The sequence below is a fragment of the Carya illinoinensis genome, chromosome 13, assembly GCF_018687715.1.
Source record: "Carya illinoinensis cultivar Pawnee chromosome 13, C.illinoinensisPawnee_v1, whole genome shotgun sequence".
NCBI lineage: Eukaryota > Viridiplantae > Streptophyta > Magnoliopsida > Fagales > Juglandaceae > Carya > Carya illinoinensis.
The window spans coordinates 5,409,594-5,433,110 of NC_056764.1; the positions used below are offsets into that span (position 1 = coordinate 5,409,594).

The 23,517-nt window shown below is 38.8% G+C and overlaps 3 protein-coding genes across 4 annotated transcripts; 2 read left to right on the forward strand and 1 right to left on the reverse strand.

The window, feature by feature from the left end:
• The first annotated feature begins 639 nt into the window (after window positions 1-639).
• On the forward strand, window positions 640-2,436 carry LOC122292578 (ylmG homolog protein 1-2, chloroplastic-like). The gene is made up of 2 exons (XM_043100998.1): window positions 640-1,488; window positions 2,153-2,436. Exon 1 carries the CDS (start codon window positions 754-756, stop codon window positions 1,447-1,449), a length of 696 nt encoding a protein of 231 aa, XP_042956932.1. The 5' UTR covers window positions 640-753; the 3' UTR covers window positions 1,450-1,488; window positions 2,153-2,436.
• A 941-nt stretch (window positions 2,437-3,377) lies between these two features.
• On the reverse strand, window positions 3,378-12,659 carry LOC122292576 (abasic site processing protein YoqW). 2 transcript variants are annotated; one of them, XM_043100996.1, is made up of 8 exons: window positions 12,420-12,659; window positions 12,035-12,191; window positions 11,827-11,912; window positions 6,162-6,274; window positions 5,792-5,857; window positions 4,791-4,900; window positions 4,610-4,675; window positions 3,378-3,910 (listed from the first exon to the last, which is right to left on the reverse strand). In XM_043100996.1, exons 1-8 carry the CDS (start codon window positions 12,512-12,514, stop codon window positions 3,503-3,505), a joined length of 1,101 nt encoding a protein of 366 aa, XP_042956930.1. In that variant the 5' UTR covers window positions 12,515-12,659; the 3' UTR covers window positions 3,378-3,502. The 2 variants fall into 2 exon arrangements, with proteins under 2 accessions (XP_042956930.1, XP_042956929.1); XM_043100995.1 differs by having other exon boundaries at window positions 5,792-5,887.
• Window positions 12,660-12,661: 2 nt separating this feature from the next.
• Window positions 12,662-23,188, forward strand: LOC122292577. Its single transcript, XM_043100997.1, has 5 exons — window positions 12,662-13,129; window positions 13,223-13,383; window positions 13,686-13,716; window positions 20,677-20,779; window positions 22,635-23,188. Exons 1-5 carry the CDS (start codon window positions 12,818-12,820, stop codon window positions 22,739-22,741), a joined length of 714 nt encoding a protein of 237 aa, XP_042956931.1. The 5' UTR covers window positions 12,662-12,817; the 3' UTR covers window positions 22,742-23,188.
• Window positions 23,189-23,517: the final 329 nt, after the last annotated feature.

Sequence of the window (23,517 nt, forward strand, 5' to 3'; positions counted from 1 at the left end):
TTCTTTGTATTTGATATTTTATTATATGCGTGTTTTGTAATATTTTATTTATGTACGTTTTAAACAGTTTGTATTACGTTGAGAACAATTTTGGTACTTAGTTATGACTTTCGTTATCCGCTGCGTGTTTCTTTGTACACATATGTTGCCTTGCACACACTCGGCACCCGTCGATAGGATGGTGACCCAGGTTGTCACCATCCGGACGTCTCGATTTTCCCGTGTTCGGGCGTGGGGATTTGGGGGCGTCACACCATCTCTATTTGTTTCCAAAAACTAATAATTTAAAATTTTTATTTTTTTTAAAATTATATTTATAAGTTGTAAAACAAACTTTTTATGACATTGATATGACAAAATTTAATCTATAATTTTTTTTAAAATTTAAATATTTTATAAATTAAATTCTATCTTATCAATAATATAAGAATCAAATTCACTTATAAATAGAATAATTTATTTTTTAAAGACACTGCTAATATGACTATCAATTATTAAATGTGAATACGTACAAATGAATTTTTTCTTTTATTTTTTTAAATATTCTTAATCATTAAAAAAATATAAATTTATTAATAATTGCTTCCTTAATTATAAATAAAAAAAATATATTTATACATGATTACATTTTCTTTCCAGGACAATCCAATACTCCGTGTCTCCATCTTCGTTGTTATTTAGGTATCCCGCCGTGTCCATCACCCCTTTTTAGCGATAAACAATCAGGAAATCTTTTTTCCTGAGAAACCAACAATGGCTACTCTAATCACCTCCCAAGCTGTTCTTGTCCGTAGCCTCCTCCCAGCGCCAAACCTCAAAACCTCCTCCCATTCCCCTCGCCGCCATCTCCTATCTTTCCACAACCCCACCCCAAATCCCAACTCTCTCCGCCTCCCAACCAAACGCAACCCTATCCTTGTCGCTTCCGCTTCCGCTTCCTCTGCGTTCCCCACTCTTCCCCCAAAAACCTCACCGCTCCCTTCAGAGTCCCCGCTCACCCAAACCCTCACCACCATCGCAGCCATAGCCTTATCTTTTTCGACCCTTTTCAATAAGCTCTTCGAAAAATTTGCTCCCAAAATCACCGAACAAGTCGTTCTGCAGGGGAACTTATTCCGCACTGTCGGGCCGCTTTTCTTCGCGGCGCTAAAGAACCGTCCGACTGGGTACCTGAACACGCCGCTGACAGTGGTGGCCGCGGGATTGGCCAAGTGGCTCGACATCTACAGTGGGGTTTTGATGGTTAGGGTTTTGCTCAGCTGGTTCCCTAACATTCCCTGGGAACGTCAGCCCTTATCGGCGATTCGGGACCTCTGCGATCCATATTTGAACCTCTTCCGGAATATAATCCCACCCATCTTTGATACGTTGGACGTGAGCCCGCTTTTGGCTTTCGCGGTGTTGGGCACTCTTGGGTCCATACTTAATAGCGCTAGGCAGGTATACTGAAGAAGAGAGGATTGCTGGTGTTCTTTGATTCATGATAAGGTAAGGAATTTTTTTTTTTTTAATTATCAGTACAGGGTATGGAATAATAGTTTACTAGTTTCTCTTCCTTCGTTTTGTTTGGGTTCGGCATTATGTATAATAGAATTAAATATGGATGTATTTTCACAGCTTTGGATATTTCATTTTGGTATGTATCATTATGTTTTCTCATCTTGGTTTCTCATATTGGCTTCTTAGAGACAGAAAGAGGGAGGGAGGGAGGGTAATTCTTAAGAGCATCTGGATAGTGTAATTTTAGCATTCACTTGCTGGTTTCTCTGTCGAAGTTGGAATGATTAACACTCCTCATATTTTCTCACTATCTAGGCCTGTTTCTTGAAGAAACTAACGGCCCTTGATAAAATTAGCTAGTGAGTTTAGATTTACCATTTTGAAGATATAACTTGATTCTTTCAGGATGGGTAGTTCTTCCTTACTCATTTAGGATGGGAAGTTCTTACTAGAATGTGCTTGTACGTAAGCCATGGGCTATTTTGTTCTGTTAAACTTATTTGCATTGGATGAACGAATAAATAATGAGGCAATTTGAGGTTTTCTTGTTGCGAATTCCCTGAAGAGTCATTGCTGCTGTAATGATTTCCAACACTGCGATATTCTGCATGGATTTCTTTATAAGTAATCCTCTGTCTCACTTGGTTTGCAGGGAAAAGTGCTTGTAAAAGGATTTAAGTTTCCAGATGAATTTCAAAATCCTTATGGGTCTCAGGAATATCTATCATATCAATCTACCAGCAATATCTCAAACCTATTCTTCAGAGTGTTCTTTTTCACTTGTCAGCCCCTCTTCTGAGAGAGTAGGCACTCTATGCAAAGAGCGTTTCATGGGAAAAAAAAAATGAGATCAGACTTCTCTTCATGCGATTAGTTTCGGCTTTTATTATTTATAGTTATTATTAAATTTACAGTAATAATACATCAGACTAATTATATCGATGCTCTTGCTGCAGAGCAGCTCCCTCTTCTTGTGGCCTGTGGGCATGACCTCCATCTACTTTTTCCTTCCAAACGTTTTTTGTTCCTCTTTATTTTCTTCATTCGATTTTGCAATCTGTTTTTGATTGGTAAACAAGATTTTATTGATGATAAGAAGGGCTCAAGTATTGGAGATATATACACGAGCAATGCTTGAGAGTGCTCATTTAGGAATAACGTTAAGTTATATATGCATGCGGTACATTTTATTTTGAGCATGGGAATGCCCATGAAGAGGCTACCCTCGTTGCTTAGATTTTAGATTCCAGGCAAGTATTTTAGGTTGGGATGACAATAAAAGTTGTTAAAGTAACTGCCACAAGTTCTCCAATCGATGGACCGGACAAAATTGAAATGGATATGGTGATATGGCAACATGAGCTTTGTTAATCGACATCCTTATATGCTACACATTATATTTTTATATTTTAAATTTAATTTTAATTTTTTTTTTTGGTTTTATTTTTCTTAAATTAATTGAATTTTCTATTCATTATTTATATACAAACATTTGGTAAAAGAAAAAAAATAAAATAGGTGTTGTGTGTATTGTGTGGGGATGATAGGTAGAATTTTTCATGACAACATAGTTTAATTTACGAAATTGCTATCAGGGAAATTGCAACCATTGAAGTTGGCTTTGGTTCATGCCTGGAATCTTTGTTCAAGGTTGGACTGGTTTTTCGACCAAAACTAAAATATGTAAAGGAGATAAGTCAATTTTTTCTACCCTTTTACCAAAAAAAAATTAGAAGAAAGGATCCAATTCGTGAATTTGGGTAAAGTCAAAAAGTTGGATACAAAGTATCAAAAGAAAACAGGAAAAAAAATGTCCTAGCCAAATTAAATTTTTGGGAGAAAGATGTAATATCAAAAGGATGTAATACATTGACAACTTCACACAAACTGAAAACTTTCCTACCTTAAAGAACACGTTTGTGAGAAAGCATTACAAAATTTACAACATTTGTTTACGTGTTGCAGCATATACATAGGAGATCCGTAGGAGAGACCCAAAACATTAGTTTTTACCAAAATAGGAGAGTAGGGTGGGCTGTTTGTCACCGGCACCCTTCACGTTTCCCTTCTTCCTTGCTGGAGTTGTGCACTGCTTAACAGTATTATCAGTCATTGGCTCTAAACCAGCTTTAAACGCCTCGTAGTCTCTCTTTACCTGGCACTTTGCTGTATCTTCATCTTCAGAATGTATGGTAATAGATTTTGAGTCTTGGCCTCCTTTATCAGTAATGGACGAAATTGCTGTGTTGTCCTCTGTATCAGTCTCTTTTTTCAAGCTCTTAGTTGGATCGATCCTGAAAGTTTCGGCTGAAGAGTTTTTCTCCTCTATGGTTGATTCTTGTTCTTCTTTAATTCCCTTTTTCGAGAAAAACTTAGAAATTAAATTATTCCCCTCCGACTTCAATTGTATCTGTACAGAAATGGTACAAACCACCAATTAGAGGTTTTCTTCTGTCATAAATAACAAATCACGAATATTCAAACTGAATGAAGTAGAAATAGTTCTAACACGAACATATGGAGTTATTTCCCCCAGAAAACCAAGTAAAATGACAATGCACTAGCAACAAAAATTCACAGCATACTAAATAATAATAATAAAAAGACTCCAAAATTATTGACGCCCCAGGTTTTATTCCTAATCTCATGGATCGACGATTGACCTCGGTCATCATGTCACTTTCAACTCTTCACCTACATACATTCCTGCAAGACCCAAAAGCGGAAGGAAAAACAACTAAAAAAGCAGAAAAATCTCCATGAGTGCCACTGCCAGAGAGAGTAGCAACATAAAAATCATTGATACTGAACGTAAACGGCTGATGGAGTCTTTTCTTAATGGCAAAACATAACCCAAGTACATAGGAAGCATTTGAGAGAAAACCCCTAATTAAGAGGAGGAATAGATACATCAACTCCAAACACCTAATCAAGTCTTTTAATGGCAACTATAGATATTGGAGATCTAAACTGGATTCATCCAAATCCCAGACTGCATACACATCATGTGAAAGAGCCCTTTAAAATACGTTATTTTGAGATCTTTAATCTTTTTTTTTGATAGGTAAAAGAATTTAAATAACAAATTTATCGACTCGAGTAGCCTCACCTCCTTAATGCACTCTGGTCCATCAAAAGATGACTTACCCATTGCAGGTGTTACTGGGTACCAGACCTGGAGATAGCCAGAAAAGAATATACATTTGAAATATTTGTTCCATGGATACTTAAAAAGTGGCGAATATTAATCTAAAAAATCTTGTTATTTCTTATATTTATAAAGCTCTTACTAAATCTGGATCTTCGTATGGCTTAAGCACATCATCAAACTTGGAAGATGAAGAACAATTTAGCCATGTATCGATTGATCCCTTATCACCCAAAATAACAGGCATCCTGTCTGTAATGTTAGATCAGTGAAAAAAAAAAAAAATTAGTATACCACCACTCAACTCTGGCAAAGTCTGGCAACATGGACAAATTATTTAGGAGATAGAAAGTAAACATCCCGCTTCAAACTCTTAAAAGAAAGAATTTGAAATAAGTAGGTAATCCAGCTTAACACCCATATTGATACTGTAATCTGTGAACTTGTCTAACGCAATTTTATTGAAATTAAAAAAATAATAATAATTTCATCATTATCATCAGCTTGTGCAATCAAGGAGCAGGCCTGCTACGTGACTTCTTCTACTCATTTTGTTAAAACTTCAAACAGCAGAAAATTGATTAGCGCTTTCCCCATATAAATGTCAGATTCTTCTTATATAAATTTAATTTGGAAAGATAATAAATTCAGACGGTCATTCTTTATGGTAGTAATAATAATAAAAGGGAGAACTACAAGGATACTGACAGTCCATTTGTCTATGGGATTCAACTCGGCCAGTGTCGCAGAAGGCAAGTAAAAATGCACCACAAATACATCTTTTGTAGGAAGCAAGCACCACTCATTATGCTCCAAACTACTTCAAATTTAATTGTTCATTTTGGAAATAGAATTTTAATGAGTCTACACTACTCCAATTGAACATATCTTGCATATTCTGATTTTATGACACCTGTGGATACTTCAATTGTAAATGTTTATTTATTTATTTTTTATTGGTATACTTCAATTGTAAATGTAATAAACCAAAAAAGAAAAAGAAAAAAGAGTTAGTGTGCTTTATTTTAATTGACATTTGAGTATCTTTTTAATAGCTATCTTTTTAGTAGAGTAGGTATGACATATAGACAAGGAAAGGAAAAAAAAAAAAAAAAAACTGAGTTTGAAATAAGAATGGCTCACCATGCAACCAACGTAAAGCTGAAGATGAAGAAGTTGTAAGAATAGTAAATGAGGAGAGTATCTCGCCTGCAGGAAACCATACGCTTATACAATTATCTGAAGTGAGTGTAATAAAACATTAGGCTTCATTGGAGGGGAAAACATGAAGGCAACTCAAGCAAACAAACATCAACAATTAGTGACAAAAGGAAGATAGAAAAACCAGAGTGACTACATTTGTTGACAGCATAATAGACATCTGATTCACTAATGAATTTGAAATTAATCGATATCAATTATTAGAGATAAGCAGACTAAAAATTTTGAACTACAGTAGTCTTCCAATAAATACATCTAAAAGATGTGAAAGAAACAAAAAAAAGTGGTTTACCTTCAGAGTTTTCCCATGAATCATACAGAGCAGCAAAAACGAGAGGCCGACCATCCTTAAAATGGATGTAGTATGGCTGTTTTTTTGGCCCATCTTTTTTCCACTCGTAGAATCTGGAGAACGAATTAGAGTCAAGTTATAGTGTGTGTTAGAATATATTGTCTATAATGTGTTTGTATAGGGGTATATGTGTCTCTTTATTTTTAGGGTATATATATGTGCTTGTGTGTACACTGTGGATATAATAAAGTGAATATTGTTTTCTCCCCATTTCATCTACATGGTATCAGAGCCGATTCTCACGAATCCGAGTTCTGAATGGGTTGAGAGTGTTTTCGAGTGTAGTTTGTGAGCTCATCGTGTTCTCCAGCGTGTCTTCGTGTGGTTTCCGTGTGGTATTTGTGCTCGCCGGCGCCGTGTGGTGGTTGAAGTGTTTTCCGGCCAATTTCCGGCATCATCTCGGGTACTGGACACCAGGGGTGAGCTCGCCGGCCGAGTCTGTTGTCCCCGAGCTTGGTTGCCGTCGTCTCCAGCCGCCGGAAGGGGTTACCATCCGCCGATCCAGTTCCGTTTGGTTGCAGGTAAACTCGTATTCCAGTTCTGGAGTAGAAATACTCCTGAACCTGTATAAAGTTTTATTCCAGGTTGGAATAAAACGTGTTTGGTAACACGGATAGATTAAACCTATCCTCGGTTAGGATAGGCTTATCCGACGCAGCCCAAACAAGCCAGACCCGGACCCGATCCGAGACCGACCCGGACCCGATCCGAGTCTGACCTGGACCCGATCCGAGACAGTGAATATCGGCCTTATACCGGGTCCGATCCGAGACAGGCACATATCGGCCATATACCGGCCGAAACAGGCCCGATACCGGCCGAAACAGAGCCGATTTCGGCCGATACAGTCCGGTTCTGGCCACTTTCAGGCCGATACATACCGGTTCCGAACCGGTACAACGCTTTTTTGACCGGTTCAGACTTATTTCACCCGATACAGGCTCGGGATTTGGGTTTTTCATCTGGATTTCTATGTTTCCAGATTGTTTTTTTTCCAGTTTTGGTCCACGTTTCATGATTTTTATGTGAAATCTTTGTTTCTAAGTGGATTGTTGTGATATATTGGTATATTTCCCATGGCAAACAAATTTGAGTCAATGTCACTTGCACCAAATATTAGTATGCCTATGACTTCGGTGAAGTTAAATGGAAAGAATTACATGTTGTGGTCAAGATCCGTTGAGATGTTTTTAAAAGGCAAGGGTCTTCGTCGTACTCATTTGATTGATCCTATTCCTGCTTCGACTAGTCCTACATTTGCTCAATGGGAGCAGGAAGATGCTCAAATATTATCTCTGATGTTGAATAGTATTGAACCTAGTATTTGCTCAAGTTTAATGCATTTTGACACTGCTCAAGAGGTGTGGGGGCATCTTAAACAGATGTATTCAGGTGCTGGAAACATAACTCGTATTTATGAGTTGTGTAAACAATTCTTCGCGTTGGAACAGAATGCTTTGGGCCTGGAAGAATATTATTCTCAAGTGATGGGCATATGTGAAGAACTCAAAGTGTATCAACCCGTCACTTCTGATGTTCCAAGTATGCTAAAACAACGAGAAGATTTTAATATTGTTCGCTTTCTTGTTGGCTTAAAACCGGAATATGAGTCAGTGCGTTCTCAGATTTTGGCAAGTCCACAGCTTCCGTCATTTCCTGATGTATTCTCTCGACTTCAACGAGCTACATCATCTTCTGATCAGAGTAACGAGAGATCTGCTTTAACTGCTTCCTATGTTGCTCCTGCTGGACGTGGAGGTCAGAGTGGAAGAGGTGCACGTGGGGGTGCACGTGGGGGAAGAGATAATCGCACTCGAGGTCGTGAATTTCGTAAGTGCACCCATTGTGGTCGCACTAACCACTCAGTGGATTATTGTTGGGATCTACATGGTAGACCATCTGGGTCTGCTAATCGGAATCTACATGGTAGACCATCTGGGTCTGCTAATCAAGCCACTGTTCAAGATGATCCACAGTCAACGAGCTCCAACAGATCTTCAGATATGATCAGTATATCAAAGGATGAGTATGAGCGGTTTTTGGGTCACACAGGGGCTTCATCTTCCACAGCTACTCTTACCCACTCAGGTATAGCATCTGCATGTCTTGTCTCACCTACTCAAGGTCCATGGATCATTGATTCAGGAGCTAACGAACATTTGACTGGTTTGTCTTCTGTCCTGTCTAAGTTAAATACTGTACCATCTGTAAAAAGTGTCACTCTTGCTAATGGTTCTCTTGCTAAAGTTACAGGCATTGGATCCACTAAACTCACTGATTCCATATCCTTGTCATCTGTCCTACATGCTCCGAGTTTTCCTTTTAGTTTGTTGTCTATTAGTAGGATTACTCAAAGTCTACAATGTTCAGTGACTTTTTATCCCTCTTCATGTGTTTTTCAGGATCTCAAGACGGGGAACAAGATTGGTACGGGGCATGAAGCTGGTGGTCTGTATTATCTTGATGTTCAACAGTCACCCACTCGAGCTCTTACAACCCCCTCATCATCTGCTTTTGAATGGCACTGTCGCCTGGGTCATCCCTCACTTTCTCTTTTGAAGTGTCAAATTAAGAACTTGGGGAGTGTGTCTCCCTTTTCTTGTGAAGCGTGTCAACTTAGTAAACACCATCGTGTGTCTTTTGTTCCTCGTATTGATAAACGTGCATCGAGTCCTTTTAAATTGGTTCACTCTGATATATGGGGACCAATCAACATTGAATCAAACAAGTTTCAATATTTTGTTACATTTGTTGATGACTACTCTCGTGTGACATGGTTGTTTTTGATAAAGGCTAGATCTGAACTTCTTTCCATATTTCAAATGTTCTGGAAACAAATTAAAACTCAGTTTAATAAAAAGGTTCAGATTTTGCGTTCTGATAATGGTAGAGAATATCTATCTGGTGCCTTTGCTACTTACCTAAGTGATAAAGGAATTGTTCATCAAACATCATGTTCATATACACCCCAACAGAATGGGGTGGCAGAACGCAAAAATCGACATTTGTTAGATGTAACCCGAGCACTATTGCTACATATGCATGTTCCTAAACGTTTTTGGAGTGATGGTGTTCTTACTGCTTGTCATCTTATTAATCGTATGCCTTCATCTGTTCTTAATGGTTCATCTCCCTTCTCCGTCTTGTTTCCGTCATCTTCACCTTTTTCTCTTCCACAAAAAATCTTTGGATGTGTTTGCTTTATTCATAACCTTGGTCCAGGCTTTGATAAACTTGACCCCCGTTCTACCAAGTGTCTCTTTGTTGGTTATTCTCAGACTCAAAAAGGATATCGCTGCTATAGTCCTACTCTTAGACGCTATTTCACAAGTGCTGATGTTACCTTCTTTGAGTCCATACCTTTTTTTTCAAATACATCTTCGAGTGTTGAGTGTGACCCTCTACCATTACCTACTCTTACATTATCTCCCTCACAATCTCCCTCACAACCGCAGGTTTACTCACGTCGCTTGCGGCCGCCGGCTCCCATGCCCCAACCAGTCGTGCCTCCATCTTCAGATCTTGAGTTGCCCCAACCCGTTGTGCCTCCATCTTCAGATCTTGAGTTGCCCCAACCAGTCGTGCCTCCATCTTCCGATCTTGAGTTACCCAGTACTTCAGACTCTCTACCTATTGCTCTTCGCAAAGGTAGTCGTTCTTGTGTTACTCAACATCCTATTAGTCAATTTGTTTCATATCATGCCTTATCCCCTTCATTCTCATGTTTTACATCTCAAGTTTCAAAACTCTCTATTCCTAAGACACTTCAGGATGCATTATCTGATCCGGGATGGAGGACAGCTATGGAAAGTGAAATGGATGCTCTTTATCATAATGGCACATGGGATCTTGTTCCACTACCACCTGGTAAACAACCTGTTGGCTGTAAATGGGTATACACTATCAAATTTCATCCTAATGGTTCTGTGGAACGTTTGAAAGCCCGCCTGGTTGCAAAGGGCTATACTCAAACCTATGGTATTGACTACGAAGAGACATTCTCTCCAGTTGCCAAAATCTCTTCTGTCCGAGTGCTAATCTCTCTGGCTGCTAATTTAGACTGGCCCTTATTTCAGCTGGATGTAAAAAATGCATTCCTCCATGGCGACTTGCATGAGGAAGTTTATATGGAGCAACCACCTGGGTTTGTTGCTCAGGGGGAGTATCGAGGTACTGTATGCAGGTTGAAAAAGGCATTATACGGCTTGAAACAATCTCCTCGAGCATGGTTTGGAAGGTTCTCTGATGCTGTATTGAACTTTGGTCTTCACAGATGCCAAACAGACCACTCGGTATTTCACTTGCATAGTGATGCAGGTCACATTTTGTTGGTTGTATACGTGGATGATATTGTAATTACTAGAAGTGACTCTGCTGGAATTATTAGACTAAAGCAATTTTTACATGATCAGTTTCAGACGAAAGACTTGGGCAAGCTTAGATATTTCCTTGGAATTGAAGTCAGTAGATCTAAAGAGGGCATCAACCTATCTCAGAGGAAATATGTACTTGATTTGTTAGAAGAAACCGGCATGTTGGGTGCACGACCTATTGACACCCCTATGGATCCCAATCGTAAATTCTTGAAAGAAGAAGGGGAGCTGTTTAAAGATCTAGGTATGTATAAAAGACTTGTTGGGAAATTGAACTATCTTACCATCACTAGACCAGACATCTCTTATGCAGTGAGTGTACTGAGTCAGTTTTTACAAACGCCTAGGATCTCACATTGGGATGCTGTAGTTCATATTCTTCGTTATCTCAAGCGAGCACCTGGTCTTGGAATACTATATCGACCAAATGGACATCTTAGAGTTGAAGCATTTTCAGATGCTGATTGGGCAGGATCTCCTTTAGATAGAAGATCTACTACTGGATATTGTACCTTTGTAGGAGGTAACTTGGTTACATGGAAGAGTAAGAAACAAACAGTAGTAGCTCGTTCTAGTGCGGAAGCGGAATACAGGGCAATGGCACATACTACTAGTGAGCTGACATGGTTACAAAACTTTCTTCAAGAGATTGGGTTTCCAGCTCCTATCCCTCTCCAGCTATTTTGTGATAATCAAGCTGCACTGCATATTGCCTCTAACCCGGTATTTCATGAGAGGACTAAACATATAGAGATTGATTGTCACTTCATTCGAGATAAGATACTAAGTGCTGACATTGCTACGCCTTTTGTGAAGTCCGCAGATCAACTCGCAGATGTGTTTACTAAATCCTTGTGTTGGAGTCGATTAAAACCTATTTGTTTCAAACTGGATTTATATGATGTATATGCCCCAGCTTGAGGGGGAGTGTTAGAATATATTGTCTATAGTGTGTTTGTATAGGGGTATATGTGTCTCTTTATTTTTAGGATATATATATGTGCTTGTGTGTACACTGGATATAATAAAGTGAATATTGTTTTCTCCCCATTTCATCTACAGTGTGGAATATCTGAAGCAATATACACATATTAAACTGCAGAAAACAAATGTAGATAGAGATACAAAAGCTGAAAATTTCTAGGTGGATGACCAAAAACCATATCACAGGAAATCCTTTCAACAAAATAAAAAATTCTCTTGAACGCTATGGAAACGAGAAAAGAGAATACCCTTCTACTGCCACAAGGCACCGACTCTTCGGGACTAAGCGCCGGAAAGAAGCCTTTTCATATATGGACTCAGATCGGGCATTAAACTGCAATGCAAGAAATCAAATCGTAAGGTTGTAGAGAAAAATAGGAAAAACATGTTATTCAAAAAGTAAAATTCGATAGAGCATTCATAATCAAAATTTTACGCTTATTTAACTATAATTACCATTTTGTAGTGGTCAGGCTTCTCGGTCTTCTTAGTGAAACTGGGAACGAGTCCCCATATCATGCAATGAAGAACGACGCCATCACCATCACCTCCATCTTCCCGACGAACAACAGGAAAATTGTGTCCCGGTGAAACATTGTAGGATGGACTGTACCTATTTCAATCAATGAGAAACAGCAGCTAAATGCACCGGAAGTCAAAACAGCCATTTGGTTCCAGAGAAAACGCAAGAACATAGTGAAGGGTATCACGTTCACTAATTTCAGAATCGATATTTCAAAAATCTACCAAGGACTTGCAGTTAAAACCTTTCCTAACAACAGAGAGAAAATCGGTGCCGAGAGAGAGAGAGAGAGAGAGAGAGAGAGAGAGTGGGGCGAACCGGTCCATGTGGACAGTGCGGACGGGCACATCGTTACGGTGGCAAGCCCTAGGGATGTCATCAGCCCTGAGCGTACAACGAGCTCTCCCACACATCTTTTTCCTTTCCTTCCCCTCTTTACTCCCTCGAATCCCTTCCCTTCTCTCTGATTCCGCCGACTAAATAAGAGCGGGAAACGAGTCTAGACTCTAGAGTTGCAGAGAGACAATTCTTTACCGTTAGATTGAGATCGTCTTGAGATTAGGGGTTCCTCCTCAAAATTCGATAACTCTAGACCGGTTTGACAGCGGTCCTCCAGAAATAAACCGGTCTAGTCACTCCAATCTCTTACCGAAATCCAAACCCGCCCTCAAGACTGAACACACAACCACCCAGTAGGACTGTAGGCGAATCACACCATGCTCTCCCTCACGAAACGACTTCAGCACTTAGTCCCGCGCCTCCGCCCCGCGGTCCGTCAAATCCGTTCGGCACGCCCCGACGCGGGACCATCTTCGAGGAGGCGGCGGCCTGCCTCGCCGCTGGCTCTGTCGAAGAAAGGGGAGGCGAAGTCCGAGTGGTGGATAGTGGACGGTGAGATGCACGAGATAGGCGATCACGTGCCGCCGCGCGAGCGGTTTGTGATTCCAAGGGACAACATCCCCAACAAGCGCCGCAAGCAGATGCGCGAGCAGTTCATGCGCCGCACTCGCCTCGTCCTCAAGGAATCGGTCTGTCAGAGTCATCAGATTTCTTCTTTTCAAGGCTTTCTGATTTTCGTTTCCATACCCTAACATTTTTCTGGAATTTATTGTATTGTGAAGGAGCACGAACCTTGGTGCAAGAGGTACATGGAGTTGTATCAGGAGCTTAGAGAAAATTGGGAGAGGCTGTATTGGGATGAAGGCTACTCCAAGAGAATTGCACAAGATCATGCTAACTATGAGTCTGCTGAAGATGATGATCAGGATTTTAGCCCATACAGGTTTCTTTTCCCACGCTCAATGGCTGTTATGGGCAATGATAAAACCAACTTAGTTCTTATAGAGAACTGAGGGAAAGAGAGGAAGAGAAAACTGTAGTTCTCTCACTGATGAATGGAGATTATTTCACAGTCCATTGCGTGTATTCTGTGGTTTTGGATCTCTACGTCGTTTGCTTTTTTGTTTTATGTTTAATTTTCTTTTTTCACATTCTAGCTGTTATTAAGTCAGTCTTGATTTGCCTACAGTGAGAGTATGTGAAGTTTGTCTATGGAGATTTTACCTTCTTTTAATTGTGTTTCAGGAGCAGGCGATCTGCTGCTGAGCCAATGAAGGTATGGGTTTGAATTTGCTTTTGTTTGCTTCTTGTTTGCATTTTGTTGAGGTTTAGTTTGAAGAACTGGCTATGGATTACGACAGGAACCCTTCAATATTCTTCTTGCATTTTTGATTGGTAAATACTGTAAGAGATTAATGGGCAAGAGATTATCTATCATTCTTTGAGAGATTATTATGCTTCTTGCTTAAAAGCATACTTTGAGAGTATGCGTGTTTTGGCTGTAGTAGACTTCTATAGACAGAGTTCCTAATGATCTGCATGATTTACAACTTCTGAGCAGACCTTCAAGCTCTTAACACTTAATTGCAAGTGCTATGTTCTTTACACGTTCACTGGACATAGTCACATCATTGCATGAGAAGAAGTATACACGAGCAGACCTGAATGGATTTTCTGAGAACAGGAGTCTTGGGTCTATGAAGATATATCTATGATACATTCTTTTTTTTTATAAGACCACAATTTTTTTTTTGGTAAGTAATATGATATTTCATTGATAAAAGGATAGGCATAGCCAAGTACACTAGAGGTACACAAAAGCATACACCTTTTTAAAAACTAGTAACCGTTACAAGGAAATCATGAAAACTAAGCCCATTTAAATCCAACGCAATAGCCCACAAAAACAAAGTCTTCCAAAAGAAACTCCTAAACTCTTCCAAGGAACGTTCATGATCCTCAAAAAGTCTCTCATTACGTTTGCTCTAAATACACCAAAGCATACAAATAGGGGCCATTTTCCAAACAGCTACAATCTGTGGTGTCCTAGTGATACCTTTCCAGCATGCCAGAAGATCAACCGCCCGGCCTGGCATCACCCATGCTATTTCCATCTGCTGAAAAAATAGTTCCATATGTCTCTAGCAAACTCACAGTGTAAAAGTAGATGATCCACCGTTTCCCCACTCTTTTGACACAAACAACACCAGTCCGTTATAACAAGGCACCATCTCCTCAGATTATCATTAGTCAGGATCTTGCCTAAGGCTGCTGTCCACACAAAAAAGGCGGCCTTTGTAGGTGCTTTAGTCCTCCAAATTTTCTTCCAAGGGAAAAAATGTCCTTGTTGCCCAGTAATAGAATCATAAAACGAGCGTACCGGGAATTTTCCTTTCCTAGAGGGTCTCCAAATCATCACATCTTCAGTTGTGGCAGCAACAGGAATGTTATACAGCAAGTTAAAAAAATCCACCAGCATGTTCACTTCCTAGTCATGTACCTCCCGATTTAGGCTAATATTCCACTCTTGTGAATCTTGTATAGTTACCCTCAAATCAGCCACCATGGCTTCTGGATCCCTTGCAATACTGTAAATAACGGGATAAACCTCCAGCAACGCTGTGTCACCCACCCAATTATCCTTCCAAAAGTGTATCCTTCTTCCATCCCCCAAGCTCAACCAAGTATTACTAGCAAAAGAATCCCATCCTTTCCGTATGAACTTCCACAACCCCACTCCATAGGACCCCCTTCCCTCTTTTGATCACCACCCCCCCATTTCACAACCATATTTCAAGTCTATCACCCCTTTCCATAAAGCTCCCCTCTCATTGTTATATCGCCATAGCCATTTACCTAGTAAAGACCTATTAAGAATCCTCACATTCCTAACCCCCAGTCCGCCATCTCTCATGGAATTGCACACCTTATCCCAGCCCACTAAATGAAACTTAAACTCCTCTCCTATTCCACTCCATAAAAAATCACGTTGAAGTTTTTCCATTCTACATGCAATGCTAGCAGGAAGAGGGAACAGAGACAAATAGTATGTGGGGAGATTTGAAAGAGTGCTCTTAATAAGAGTGAGCCGCCCCCCTTTGGATAAATATAACCTTTTCCAACCGGCCAACCTATGCTCAAATTTTTCCGAAACCCCATCCCAAATGGACTTAGCTTTGAAAGAAGCCCCCAATGGGAGCCCAAGATACTTCATCGGCAAGGAAGAGGCCACGCATCCCAATGTGTTAGCCAATCTACTTATGTTACTTACTTCCCCTACTGCGACCATTTCTAACTTATCAAGATTAATCTTCAATCCGGAAATAGCTTCAAAACAAAGTAGAATGGCCTTCAGTGATTGAATATGTCCTGCATTTGCCTCACACAACAACAAGGTATCATCTGCAAATAAAAGGTGAGACATAGTGGTTTGGCTGTGTGAATCTCCCACCGAGAAGCTAGAAAAAAGCCCTCCTCCTACTGCCGCCGTCACCATTCTACTCAAAGCCTCCATGACTACTACAAATAAAAGTGGTGATAATGGATCTCCTTGTCGTAGCCCTCGTGAACTGTTAAAGAAGCCCACAAGTTCTCCGTTTACCAAGACCGAGAAATGTGCCATTGACACACAATGCCTTATCCACTTCCTCCATCTTACTTCAAACCCGCATCTACTCAATATGTACATCAGAAAGTCCAAGTACACAGAAGGTATACAAACCAAAGTTTTAAAAACCGTTCTGTTCCAGAATTTTTCGTTCTGGAACAGTAGCTGTTACGGTGAAAGTAAATATTCAGTACCGGATCAAATTCCGGTCGTTTTGGTGTGTTTCGGTCCATTTTGGCCGGTTTCTGGTGTACCAGACGAAATATAGATTTCGGTCCGAAAAGTAAACATCAGGGGCATGACTGTGGCAGTTTTGTAATTAATGGGAAACTCCTGGTTTTTTTTTCGTAATTGTTGCATGAAACCAGTGGCATGGCCGTGGCAATTTACTCGTCCATCCTCTGCTACTTCTCCTACCTGTTAGCAAAATTTCTTCTCCCCCAAACTCCATTCTTGACATGTTATCAGAGCTTTTTTGAGAAAAACTTCCACATATTGCTACTCTGCCCGTGTGGGCTGTGGGGGACTATGCCTCTGTGAACTCTAAGATTGTGTTCATCATTATCGTTTGATGAAATTCATCAAAGGCTCCAAAATCTGGAATTTTTTTTGGGTTCTCAAATCTTGAATTGAAGTTTCAAATTTCTTGGTCTGTGAAATGAAGTTTCAAATCTCAAAAGGAAGTTTCAAATTGGTTGTCGTCATCGGAAATCACAATTTGCCGCATCTTAATGAAGAAGTAGACTCCAGTTTGGTTGCTTGAGTTGTATCTTCCGCGTTCTGGATAAAAGTAACCTTGTTTGGATATAATCCAATTCATTCACATGTAGCCGGTGTATATTAGCCTTGTAACTAAAAGATCCCTTCAAGCCCGTCCATTCAGTATTTTTTTTTTTTGGTTCAAGTTAGCTCAAGCCTCTCATAAGCCCAATTCAATTCCAAGATAGCTAAAGCCCTATCATAAGCCCAATTCAATTCAAAGCTAGCTATGACTTTGATACTTAATTATCATATAAGGGATTATTTTTTTAATAGTTGGATTGAGAACCTAAAACTATTATTATTATTTTTTAAAACTTGTATTGAAAAGTATTATTGAGTTTTTTATGTATGTATATTTTTAAGTCATGCATTGATGTTATTTTATAATATAGTTTATATATATAATTAATTTATATAATTTTAACTTTTTTGTAACTTTAAGTATGTCTCTTCATTCTCTCTCTCTCTCTCTCTCTCTCTCTCTCTCTCTCTCTCTCTCTCTCTCTCTTTTTTAAATATCATTATTTTTAATAATTTCTCTATTCTTTTATTTTTTTCTTTGTTTCTGTTTCTCAACTCAAATTTGTGATTTTTTAAACTTATATTCATTTTATAAATCTTCAATTATTCCATATATATATATATACATATACATGATACACTTACATATATATATATATATATATTTGTATTTATTATATTAGTTGGTAGTTTATATATACATATAATTATATTATAATTATATAATATATAATTAATTCCGAAACGGTATATTACCGAAATATTTCGTTCCAGTGCTTTAGCCTAAATGGCCACCGGAATGATATTCAAAACTTTGATACAAACAGCATGCACCTAGTTACATAAAAAGAACTAGAAAGAGATACAAGAAAGTCGTTGAAACAAGCTCCATTAAGTACACAAGCGGATGCCCAAAGAAATAAAGTATGGAAGAAGAAACTTCTTAGCTCGTCCGGAGAATGCTCCTTGTTTTCAAAACTTTGACCATTCCTTTCAATCCATAAGCACTGCATCCTCAATTTTTGAATTGGTCCCACACCTTTGCCAACAAGCAAATAAATCAACCACCCTCTTGGGCATTACCCAAGCAATGCCCGTTCTATAAAAGATTTCCGCCCATAACAATCTTGCCACCTCATAATGAAGTAAAAGATAGTCCACCAATTCACCACTCTTCTTACACATATAACACCATTCCATAAAGACAAGACCCCTTTTTTCTCAAATCATCCAACGTCAAAATTTTCCCAAGAGATGCTGTCCACCCAAAGAAGGCAACCTTAGGTGGCACCATACTTTTCCAAATACACTTCCAAGGGAACGAAGTATGATTTTGGCTTGACAGAGCCTTATACAACGAACTAACAGAAAACTTCCGATTCCCAATCTTCATCCACAGCATCCTGTCTGCCTCATAATTACCAGATTGGAAGGACTACAATAAGCTGTAAAAATCAGAGATAGTTCCAATTTCCCAATCATGAACAGTTCTATTGAAATAAACATTCCACAAAAGGAACCCCCTAGAATGATCCAGCAACTCAGACACCGAAAGCTCCTTATTAAGAGCCAATCTAAAAAGAGAGAGAAATGTGGTCTTTAGGGCTGATTCACCACACCATAAGTCATGCCAAAAGTTGATCCTCTCACCATTACCAACCTTGAATTTAATAAACCAAGTAAAATCCTCCCATCCATTTCTAATATACTTCCACAAACCAACACCATGCCCACTTCTCACTTTATTTGAACACCAACCCCATCGCAAACCCCCATACTTCAAATCAGTAATAGTCTTCCAAAAAGACCTCCCTTCTCGATGATAGTTCCATAACCATTTCCCTAGAAGTGCCTTGTTAAAGGTTCTCAAGTTATGAATTCCCAACCCTCCACTAGAGATCAGTGTACATACCTTATTCCGCTTGACTAGATGGAACTTAGTCCCCTCACCAATTCCACCCCACAAGAAGGCCCGAAAAATCTGCTCAATACAATTAGCCCACTTGCTGCCAAAGGAAAAAGAGATAAGAAATATGAGGGTAGGTTAGAAAGTATACTCTTAATAAGTGGTTCTTTCCCCTCTAGACAAGTACAACCTTTTTCATCCAGCCAATCTCCTCTCAATCTTCTCCACAACCCCATCCCATATGGCCTTAGCCTTGAAAGAGTCCCCATGAGGAAGGCCCAGGTATTTCATTGGAAATCAAGCAACCTTACAACCCAGAATATTTGCCAACTTGCTAATATTCCTACATCACCCACCGGCACCATCTTAGATTTCCCAAGGTTCACCTTAAGACCATAAACAAATTCAAAACATATCAATAGAGCCTTCATCGTCTGAATGTGACCCATGTCTGTGTCACAAAATAATAAAGTGTCATATGCAAAAAGAAGATGGGACACATTAATGAAGCCATTGTTCATGCTTCCCCCCAAGAAGCCTGATGGAAAACCAACGTCAACCATAGCTTCCAACATATGATGAAGTGCATCCATAACAATCACAAAAAGAAAAGGAGAGACCGGGTCTCCTTGTCTCAAGCCTCGCGAACTGTTAAAAAAGCCAGCAGGGGTTCCATTAACCAAAACAGAGAACTAAAGCGTGGTTACATGGTGTTTTATCCACAAACACCATCTCTCCCCAAGACCACATCTCTTAACTAAATAGAAGAGAAAATCTCAATTTCACGTGATCAAAAGCTTTTTCCACATCCAACTTACATAAAATGCCTGGCACTTCCATTCTCTATCTATTCTCCAAACATTCATTTGCATTAAGAATTGAATCAAGAATTTATGCTTGACCCGGATTTTTTTTTTCTCATATAAATTTGTACTCACATACTTACATCAACACCCATTAACAAAAGCATTATGAGGTTTTGAGATAATTTTCTCCATGACTGTACTCATACTGTTAGTAAGAACTTTGGAGATAATCTTGTACATTTCTTATTAATAAGGCTTATAGGATGAAAATCCTTAACATCCGTTGCCGCCAACTTTTTAGGAATAAGAGCAAGGAAAGTCGTATTAAGACATTTCTCAAACTTTTTATAGGCAAAGAAGTCATGAAAAACGCTCATAATATCTCCCTTTACAACATCCCAACACTCCAGAAAGAAGGCCATAGAGAAACCAGCTGGCCCTGGGGCGTTGTCCCTTGCCATCTCTTTAACCACAAGGTGCACCTCGTCCTCAAACTCTCTCTCCAGCCAATTTGCACCTACCTCTATAGCATTGTACCTACGATGAGAACTGGCAACCCAATGAAAGTATGAAAGTACTTTGTACATTGATCGTCTTTATTCAGCCACAAAAGTTTTCTATTTACTAGTTATGAAATGCACCAAAGTTTCAGATATTTTTTTTTGCTTGTGGAGGGTAAAGTTACATAATTGACTCTGTGCTTTACACCCCCCTCTTTTTTGCAATTGCTAGTGGTTATGTGGATTGGGTTGGAATGTCACTCTATAAGAGGAAAGAAAGAGCTTATTGTTAGTTGTGGTTCATTTAGGTGATATGCTGCAAGAGCATTCAACTGCCACTTGAAAGTAGTAATATCTACTGCTATATGGTCATGGAAATGACCAGCTCAATCATGTCATTCCCTGGTTTTACAGGGAGAATATTTCAAAAGAGGAACAATTAAATTTTCAGTCTATAGCGTAACTGTTATTTATGCAAGAATGGTGCAGTTTTAGTTTTGTAAATTCTGCTACAAGACTTACGGATGGGTCCATGCTTGAAGTATGCTTTGATTGGGATGAGCATTTTGATCACTTTCATTTTAAGTCTACTTACTTGTGACAGTATCGCACAAATGATTGAATTTTAATGCAGGACCAAGGTTTCAGGAGGAACAGGGAAGGCGATACCTGGGAAAGGGTCAGCCAAATTCGGGATAAGTTTGAATATGACAGAGAGAAAAGAATGAGAGAAAAAGGTAGGCTCAATGTGTATGAGCTATGTTTTTTTCTTGCTTATAATCTTATTCCCCGTTTTCGTCTCATTGACCCGTCGGACCTGGTTAATGGACCATCAATAGCAGCTTGAGCTAGATTTGTTTATTAGCTTGTTAACGTGTAGCCAGTCCAAGCTCAAGTAAAATATCTCCTTTCATTTTGTGGGTGAGCTTGCAAAATTTTCTTTTATGCAACTGAGGTTAACTGTGTACTTATAATACATAAATAAATAAAGGTTAAGTGCCCCGTGACTGTTTTGAGTGAGCTTGCCACTTATCACCAAATAGTTGTAAACTTTTGGCAAAATAAATTAGCAGTAGGTTTTGTTAGAATCTGTCCTATGAGATTCCCAAACATAGGTGAGCTAATTAGATACAATTCTGGATTCCATGCAAATTTTTTCTAGTACCTACATCCGGTACACACCAATGTGTAATGTCTAAATGGATAAAATAAAAATTTGTCTAGGGGAGAAAGGGGTGGTTGGAGCAGAAAAATTATAATGAGAAAAAATCAAAAGCTTTTGAACTTAAAAAGGGCATGACATTCCTGACTTGGCTGATTAATTTTAAACCGCTCAAACTACCAAACATTTCAAATTGATAAAATTTTGTCCCAACCCAAACCTGACCTACAGAAACTCATTTGCATGAGTTACAAAATTTCATAAGAGAATGATTGCAACCTTGTATGGTTGAATGTACTGTACTCCTTCCTAGATTAGTCATACTCCAACGTGAATGGCTTAATACTTCTGCTGGGATTTATACTCTTATGGACTTCATTTCCTCTGGTCATCAATCTGTTTCATTTAGCTGAAATCTCATTGTAAGTGTTTTGGGTTGATTACATTTCCCCTATTCGTGGTTTGGATCGAGTTGCATTCATCCAGCTGATGTCTGATGGTATGTTTATTTTTTTGTTTGTCATGAGTTTAACGTATTTAGATTGTAATGAGGTTGCTATTGTGTTTCATGGAATTCCTTTCGAGGCATATGGGTTAGGCATAGGAATTCCAATGATTTAGGGTGGAAAAGATGGTAGAGGATGTGACCTGAGTTGAATAAATTTGAACTTTTTTTTACCATAATTTGGCAAATCAAATTGGACCCAAGTCACAGTTAGATAACATGTAATTAATCATTTTTCTGTCCTACAAATCTTTATAATTGTAAATTGCTGGAAGAACATTCGACTGTAGGGTTTTATCAATCTATGTTCCTCTGTCAAATGAAAATGATTGATACACTACTATTGGCATGTTCTAAAATGTGTATATAACTCCATGGCTAAACATGCTACTCAACTTCCTCTAGTGTCTGCAAAGAAGCTTTTTTTTTTTTTTTTTTTTTCCGCAGCGCACCTGTAGCTGTAATATGCTTAATAGCTTACTTCACTTGCCCTGCAATCTAACCTAGCAGAATAAGATATTTTTGTGGTAGAAATAGAATAAGTTGATTTGGTTTCCGTTGCAACCTTGGGCTACACTGTTCCTTATGTTGGAGCGATTGAAGTTGTTAGCGTGTGCCACTGCAAAGAAAAAGTTGGTGAGTATTGAAATGAAATGTTGACAGTGATCCAACACATCAGCTAACTTACATTTTCGGGATATAGAACCATCTTAGATGCCAGTAGTAACAATATGGATGGTATGTTATGCAAAACAAAGAGAGGATTTTGTTATCGCGTGACATTTAAAGGCGTTGTGGATGATTGGGTCTTTGTTCTTTCTGCACACTTCTCTTTTTTACTCAATCCATCTGACCATTCAAGCTTTTTGTGCAATGCTTATGTATTCTTACGCTCTTTCTTTCTTTTTTTTTTTTTGGTCGACAGCATTTGCACCTATAAATGGAGGAACTGCTTCTGATTTACATGACACAAACTCATTGAAGCAGCCATTCGATGCTCAGAGATACTTCTCCCATAGTGAAAGTGACTGAAAGGAGTGCCTATTATATTAGGAAGGGAAAGTTGGGGCTCGGGACAATTTTCCTCCAGTTCTGTCTCGAACTCCATTCCATTCCAGCAGCTGTCATTGCTTCAGCCACTGACTGCAGTTGGAGCTGCGGTCACTGTGGCTGCATAGCCATTGCTCAATTCTTTTTCTCCTTCCACACAAATCTGTGGTTACATCCTCACCACCTGATCTGTTACCATGAGTCCTGGCTGCTCCCATCCAATAAAGAACGATGAGGAAGAAATCATGTTGTGGAAATATCAGTCTTTTGTTGGTTTTTTATTTTTTTAGTAAAGGAGATCATGATATGTAGAATTTTGTATTAATAACATGAAAAAATGTCTGCCGCGTCGACGAGGCTGGCATCTAACCAAGTTTGTTGTTGTAGTGAAGAAGATACATATCTGAATGGCCTTTGTTTCACATTTGAGCTTTGTTTGCATTGCATTCTCAAATTAGTGTGGTTTATATTTTACACCTTCAATTGTTAAATGGACTCTTTATAAGCTTAAATTATTAAATTTAATATTTGATCGTCAACATCGAGATAGAATAATATGATATTAATTCAAAATGAGTTATGTAATATACTATATTTATATCTCGCGAAGTTGAATAAAATGATGTTTAAATCAAAATATAAGTACTCTGGATTTTCATGTTTTATATTAAATAAAAGAAAATAAAAAGAAAAAGGCAATGTAGCACTTAACTGTGAACACCGTAATATCTAACTGTTTTAAAAATTGGTATCGCTTT